The 7,393-nt window shown below is 47.1% G+C and overlaps 1 protein-coding gene across 1 annotated transcript; it reads right to left on the bottom strand.

Annotated features, from left to right (window-relative positions):
- Positions 1-469: 469 nt before the first annotated feature.
- Positions 470-6,773, bottom strand: LOC309815890 (uncharacterized protein C2orf78-like; the record flags this gene model as incomplete). The annotated part of the gene is made up of 5 exons (XM_082642986.1): positions 470-2,364; positions 3,477-4,223; positions 5,124-5,226; positions 5,991-6,050; positions 6,738-6,773. The coding sequence occupies 5 exons, from the start codon at positions 6,771-6,773 to the stop codon at positions 470-472; spliced, it is 2,841 nt and encodes a 946-aa protein (XP_082499112.1).
- Between the last annotated feature and the right edge of the window lie 620 nt (positions 6,774-7,393).

Raw genomic sequence — 7,393 nt, 5'->3', positions numbered from 1 at the left:
GTCATCTTCAACTCTACTCACATTTTGTTCTTTCAGCCCTGACCTCTGACCCTGCTCTTTACTTCTGCCATTTCCTCCTCACTCCTGCTTCCTTTCATAAATCCATAAATCTCTTCTGGCCTTCCTAGCCCTGGGCCACGTTCCTTCCTCTTTCCTCAGTTTTTACCCCTTTCCTCCCCTTTCCTTCATTCTCCCATCCAACTTTCAGTGCTTCCTTTCTCATGCAGACTTTGATTCCAACCCCATCAAAAACAAAACAAAACACAAAAAATTAAAGCACGCCACAGTTAGCAGCATCTCAAAATTCAAAAGGTTTATTACTCGTCTATTAATTCGATGACATTCATTTATTCAGTTTTATTGTTTTAATAAATATACAGAAATAAAAACAGAAATATATAATTAGAGAATAAATAGAGGAATTTATACCTGGTGCCCAAGGTGGCACCAACAATCCTAGCAGCTCTTACTATACATATCCGTAGTAGTCAGCGATTTCCATTTCCTTTTGCCTCTCAATGAAAACTTGCAGTTTCCCCAAAGAGGTGTATTTGGCGGCATTCTCACGTTCTTGTTGCGCCCGCCTCTTCATGGCCTCCCGCTCTGGTCTCTGCTCTTGTTCGATGGGCTTTGACATGACTGGCTCAGAAACGTTGGGTTCCCTCCATGGTCTTCGTTGCTTGCTGAAGTCTTGGAGTAGAAATGGGGTTTGGAGCTTGGGTGGGGACCGGCGCTTAGTCAGAGCAGGGGGAATAGGCCCCCGCTGGAGAAAAGCGAAAGATGAAGTTTTGTAGGGTGCAGGCCTAGGAGCAGCAGGCTGAGGGACACTAGGATGGATATGGGCGGTCCAACCCGGTTGGGTTGGGTTGGTCACAGTTGGCTGAGCTGGTTTGGCAGGACCTGGCAAAGAGGCAGGAGCTGGCTGGGATGAACTGGCTGCAGCAGGTTGAGCTGAGTTAGAAGAAGCAGGCTGGGCACGGTCCGCCACAGCAGGCCGATGTGAGGCCAGAGACTGTGGCCTCCGAGGAGCAGGTCGAGCTTGAGGCTTGTCCCAGGCAGAAAACTTGACCTTCTTAGGTGGAGGCAGCTCATACTGGGATGGAGATGGACACTGTTTTTCAGCACTGCTGTCTGGTTTCTGGGCTTTGACTTGAGTTTTCTCAGGACTCTTACCCTCACGTGGGGTACGCCGCCATGGCTGGATAGCTGGGGGTGGCTGGGGGTCTTTAGGGTTGCTTGAATTTCCCAAGACCCGACAGGAAGAGAGCCCAGTTCTCTTATCATTCTTCTTCCCCAGTGCATGAAAAACCTTCACAGACTCCAGCATGCGCATGCCTAGGGAGGTTCGAGGCTTTTTAATGCTCTCATGGATAAGCTCAGTTTGGTGTTCCTTTCGCTTCGTCTTGGGAATTGTTGGCTTCTCTTCTGCCTTGACTTTGTTCCCTGACTGCTTCTTCTCTTCAGCCTTCTTTCTTCCTCTGGTCCTTGTGGTCTTTTCCTGCCCGTGGCTCTTAGTTTTGCTGATCTTTCTGGATGCAACTTCCTGAGGGTTGCCTTTAGAATGCTTGGCCGTGTTCACAGGAGCCCTGCCACTGACTGCAGCATTGCATAGAACCACTTCTCCCCCTAACAGGCACTGTGGATTCTTTGGCTGGATTTTGGCCTTGGGAGCACCACTGATAGGCTCAGAGGCTTTATGTTTGTTCTTCCTGGGTTGATCAGAGGGATCCTTTATGACACTTGGCTTTTCCTGCACCTGATTCACTTTAATGACCCTGGTGTCTTTGGCTTTGATCACGTTGGGACCTTTGGATTGATGAAGATCTTTCAATGAATTAAAGAGCTGGGGAAGGTGACTATGCTCCGCCAGTGTAGTAGTGTCTGCAAAACCACTGCTAGATTCCATCCCATTTTCAAGTGTCCCTAGGTCCTCAAGACTCAGGCTGTCCTTTCCCAGATGAGCATTTTCAGAACCAGGCTGCTCCTCTTGGCTGACGGGGTCAGTGCAGCCCGGGAGCTGGTGAATATCAGGGATTTCTGAAGGGAGTAGTGGAAGCTCTTGGTTTTCTCTTGGGATCTGGTAGGCATCCAGAGGCTTTGAAAGCTTGGTTGTACTAGCCTCCAAGTTCTTACTCTCTATTTGTCCCTGCCTTGGAGCTGGAGGCAGGGCCAGGAGACTACTGGCACTCTGGACTGGAGCTGTCCCTGAAATGTCCCCAAGTTCGGGTGGTGGATTTCTCTCAAGTATCTGAATACTTCTGCTCCTGCAGGACTCGGGGAGTTCTTGAGTTTGTGTCACACAAAATGTCTGGATTGGAGGTTGCCATCCCAGGGAAGTTTTCATCACCAGGGAAGTCTCCATCCCTACAAAGGAGTCAAGGTAGAAGTCAGTCCCTCGTAAGTGAGATGCTCCCCCTAAACACCAACACAGCAATCATGTACCTTTCAAGGTATATGATCGCTGTGTTGGTGTATAGGGGCAAGATGGGCAAGGCATTTCTACTAACTCTTCTTAAGGACCATGGACAGTGTTCTATGCTACGAGATAAGTGGTGACTGTTGTAATTCTTACTGGTGATCATTTCCTGTCACTGATTCTTGGTTTTCTTTGTATTTCACAGGATTGTTATAAGTCAATTAAAAAATGAGTCTTATTTTTCAAAAATGAAATGTTTTACAAAGCCTAGCATTCTCATATAGAGTCCGTTCAATTCTCCCCACGTTCCTGAGAGGCTAAGAACACTTCACACCATGAACTAGGAGAGGGAGTAGAGCCCTTCCTGATGAAATAGATAAACAAAGACAGAGTCTTAGCCTGCTTGCTCTGGACAGGATCTCGGACCCTAAGGTCTTAAATGCTGGTATATATTAAGGAAGTGAGGACAGTTAAACTGGCACTATCATAACAAGAGTTCTGAAACACCTTCCAAAGAGACTCTAGCAGTAGATTAGGGAAGGGAGAGATACAGATACAGGGGGAATGATCGGCTACAGCGGTGAAAAATGTGGTACCTATTGGTATGCTCTTGGGGTTCTTGTACATGTAGCATAGATGACCTTTACAGTGTCCCTCCCACCTTCCCACCTGCAGTAGGTGTTCTTTTTTTAAAAATTTATACTCATTTATTTATGTTTTGAACTTATTTATTCTATGTATGTATTTTTTTTGGCTTCACTGGATCTTCTTAGTTGCTGGGCTACTCTTAGTTGCTCCATGGCATGTGGGATCTTCCCAACCCAGGGCTCGAACCCGTGTCCCCTGCATTGGCAGGCGGATTCTTAACCACTGCACCACCAGGGAAGCCCTAGGTGTTCTTATGTAGAGTCTAAATACAGACAGCCCTGAGCAAAGGTAGTGGTTATTAAAGACTCAGGATCTAAATGCTACCTGTCTATACACCACTTCCCAGCTGTAGATTTGACCCCATTTTTGAATGCTGACCTCATTGTTCAACTTTCTTGCTGTTTGTACTCACCTGGAAAACTTGTTTCTGTGATGTGGTGCGCAGACACAGGGTAGTAGATTCCAGAGGTGGAAGCTGGTGGTAAGATATTGGTGGGCTGAATCTCCTTTAGTACCATTACCATTTCTGGTTGCACAGAGGCCCTACTTCCTGTGTATGACACAGAGCCATAGGACTGCAGGCAGGAGCCAAGTTCTCCATACAGTAAAGACCCCAGTGTGCCGTGGTTATAGTAAGATACCTGGCTTCCTTCCTGGTAGGGAAGTGACAGGCTATGTCCCTGATTTGGAATCTGAGATGGCGTTCCCTGAGCAAGGCTGGCAGAAAGTGATGGATATAGAGGGGCCATGGTATTGGTGTCTGCAGTTTTATCATACTGGGCTGCCATAAGCATGGAGGAAGCAGCTGTGTGCTGGTCAGTGAGTGCCAGAGTAAAGTCTCCGAGTGAAGAAGAATTCTTTTCAGTGCTTCCTGTGATGCCCCACTCAGAAACACCTGGATAGGAAGCAGCTGAAGTGGAGATCTGGCTCTGGTCAGTAACTCCAGATAACATAGTTGTGCTAGAATGTTGGGGAAGGTAGGCACTACCCATGTGTGTCTGGAAAGAGGTGGCCGTAGCTGATGCCGAACTGACGGCAGGAGCAGAGACTCTGGAGAAGTTGCAGACACTTGCTGTTAGGGAAGCTGCATTGCTCACCACAGGAAGAGAGTGCTGCAGAGAATTCAGAGTTCCAAGTACAGATGGATTTTGGCAATTTTCTGTAAGAACAAGGGGGTGACGAAAAAATCAGGGAGACTGATAAATTCTCACTATGTTTGAGGAAGGTTCTTGCTATCAGGACACCTCTACTGTCAATACTTACTGAGAATCCAAAAATCAGACAGTTATGATGGTTGTAAGGACTGAGCAGTTTTACACTCTTCTGTATTAACTGCCTGTGCTCCCATCTTGGGCACAGATGGGCAGAAGACCCAAGTGGTATGGTTCAGACATTGTTCTCTAGGATGGAAGCAACCTTCTCCCTGCCCTATCTTTCCCTTCAGCCTGCACTAGTATTGACTTCTATGCTGTTTCCTAGACTGGAAGCAGTTTAGAACTAGGAGGGCCTTAGAGAACTTCTATTTTCCCAGTCTCACTTCATGAGGAAGGAAACGGAGGCTCAGAGAGGTCAGGTTGACTTGTTCAAGTTCTCTCATTATGTTAGTATCCTTACCAGGTTTCAGAACCTAAGTATCCTGACTTCCTTGCCAGGACGCTGCTCTGAGCATGACACTGCCAGAAAGCAGGAGAAATAGAACTTATAATACAGGCATTTTCTTTGTCCGTTAGAAAACAGTACGGCTATTAATTACCCTTGTGATCTTCAGTGTCTCACTTTGCTTGTGCAGTTCCCACGCTCTTACCTAGAGTTCACATATAGCTCAGCCCAAGTGGTAAATTTAAAGAGTCATTTTTACCCTCTTCAAGCCTGGTTTCTCATCCTACCTCAAAAGGATTACCCGAAAGTGAATTTCTGACGTGCTTTTGGAAAGAAACAAGCGATCTGATTCCTTCAGATTGCTCGTCTGTAAAGTGGTTATAGCACCACCACCAATAATGATGGGGACGTCCTCCTGCTTGGCCATCCCTTTCCCGCTCTCTCCCAGGGCCCTCAACACCGTCTGCTCTGTGCTGCAGCTTGGGACACAGCTGGGCGTCGTGGGCGGCACTGGCTGCCCCCGCGCCACACTGACAGTGACTGTGTCCACTGCGGACCCTGAGCTGCGGGACATCATGGAGGTGAGAGCACCCATCACCGCCTCCTTCCGATGGCCTCGCCTGCAGATGGAGATACGGACCCCCAGAAAGGAGCGCAGGGCCTGCGGGATGGTAGAATGGGGTCTCAGAGACTCTGTGGCAAAGCACAGATGCAGAGTCACTGGGCACTTGTGGGCTGGCCTGCGAGTGGATAGCCGGCCATAGACAGCTGGGTGACCCGGGCCGGCCACGGGAAGTCGGTGGGCGCGGGGAGCGGGCTGGGGGCAGCTGAGCCCTCCTGGCAGGTGCTGGTCCCCCAGTGCCCGGGGCAGGGCCTACCTAAGTAACTGCCCGTAGAGAACTTGGGTGAGATCGGTCCTTGGAGAGAGAGCTGGGCTCCGAGCATTCTCCTTCAGTTGCCAACACGGCCAAAAGCGAAGTGCGCACCGTTTGGGCTGTTGCCGGTATTTATAGCTCTGCAACCTGTGAGCGAACAATGGGCTTGCGTTTGCGGGACGCAATAGTTTAGGGAGGGGTGGCGCATGCGCAGAGTACACGTCACGCCCTGAGGCGCACAGGTGAGAATGCGAGCCTGGACCGTCTAGCGCTTCTGAATATCCCGGGGTCTGAGGGTTGGAGGTGTTTGCCTTGAGGGTGATGAGCTTCTTGGCAGGACAGCTGGCCCTTCTCCCCTGGCCTGGCCCCAGTGCTGTCGGGGGAACTAACTGTACTGGACGGGGTCCCTGCCCAGCCAAGTGGAGCAAGGTTGCTGGCTGTGCAGCTCCCACAGGAGGCGGCAGCTCTGGCAGCAGCGCCTCTGCGTCCTTCTGCCCTTTCCCCTGGCGGCACTGGAGGGGAGAGCCGCTAAGAGCACAAGTGCCCACACCACCAGGAGCTCGATCGTGCAGGCTTCTGTTTAAGGTTTCAGACTTTAAGAGTAACAGAAAAGCGTTGAACTTTTTTTGTTGAAGGTGAGTGTGTGGAACATCCCCAGTTGCATTTTCAACCTATCATTTTGCTACCGCGTGGAGAAGGCACTGCAGGGAGAAAGAGTGGAAGCGAGGAAACAAGTTAGGAGACTTTTGTAGAAATTGGGCATAATGGTGGCTGGGACCAGGGTATGGTGGTCATTGTGGTGGAAAGATGTGGACAGATTCTAGAGGTATGTAGGCAGTATCATTGTTAGCACTGCTGGTGGGTTGAGGATGAGGGCGAGGGAGAAATAGCCGTCAGTGATGGTGATTCCTAAGTTTCTGGCTCCTATGGTTGGTTGGATAGGGTTTTTTAGATATGATGTTCATATTTATCCTAATTTGTCTTTTGTTATTTGTTGGTTCTTGATGAATACTCTGTCCTATTAAGTCTCCTGTTTTTAGCGTACAGAGCATTTTCACCGAAACTGACTGTTGCATGTTAACAGATAACTTTTTACCATCTGCCAGTTTGGTCCTGTATTTTATTCTCTTTCATTTATTAATTAAATTGTTGTATTAATGTAAATAGTTATATTAATAGATTTTCTAAAGTTGCGTTACCCTTGAGTCCTTGGAATAACGCCTTTTGGTAGTCATGGTGTATATCATTCTTTAATAATTATCGATTAGATGTGCTGATGTTTCTTTAGGATTTTTCTACCTATATTTGTAAAGCGAAATTGTACGTTTTTTGCAAAAGCTTGATTTTCTTTCCTTTTTATTTACAAATGACTCGAATTTTGTTGTTTTGTAGTTATTTGATTGATGTAGAAGGCATGTGGCCAGATGATGCAATTGGATATAAGTATAAGGGTTGTCACTACTTTTCCGTTTTTATAAAATTTGAAGGTAGAAGTGTAGGGGAATTTCTCAAATTTTGGAAAAAGAGAAAAGTTTGTAATTCATTTTTTCTGACATAAGATAACTTTTTGCTAAAAGTTTATAAAGGAATGTATCTGGAAATGGTGAGATATAACAGCCTGAATAATTAGTCAGTGGATTTCAGCATTTTTTTCTTTTTAAAATTTATTTAATTAATTTATTTATTTTTGATATTATATGCACTGCACAACCAAGGAAGTCCCTTTTTCTTCCTTCCTTCCTTCCTTTCTTGAAAGCTCCAAGTCATTTAAAATACATGACTTCTTACTAAAAATCTGCAGTTCATATAACCAAGGGGTTTATAACTTCTCCTCTAAAAGTTATATTCCTGGGAC

Source organism: Mesoplodon mirus (assembly GCF_964341445.2).
Source record: "Mesoplodon mirus genome assembly, chromosome: 14".
NCBI lineage: Eukaryota > Metazoa > Chordata > Mammalia > Artiodactyla > Ziphiidae > Mesoplodon > Mesoplodon mirus.
The sequence above is the reverse complement of the archived record's forward strand: the minus strand, read 5'-3'. Positions and strand labels throughout refer to the sequence as shown.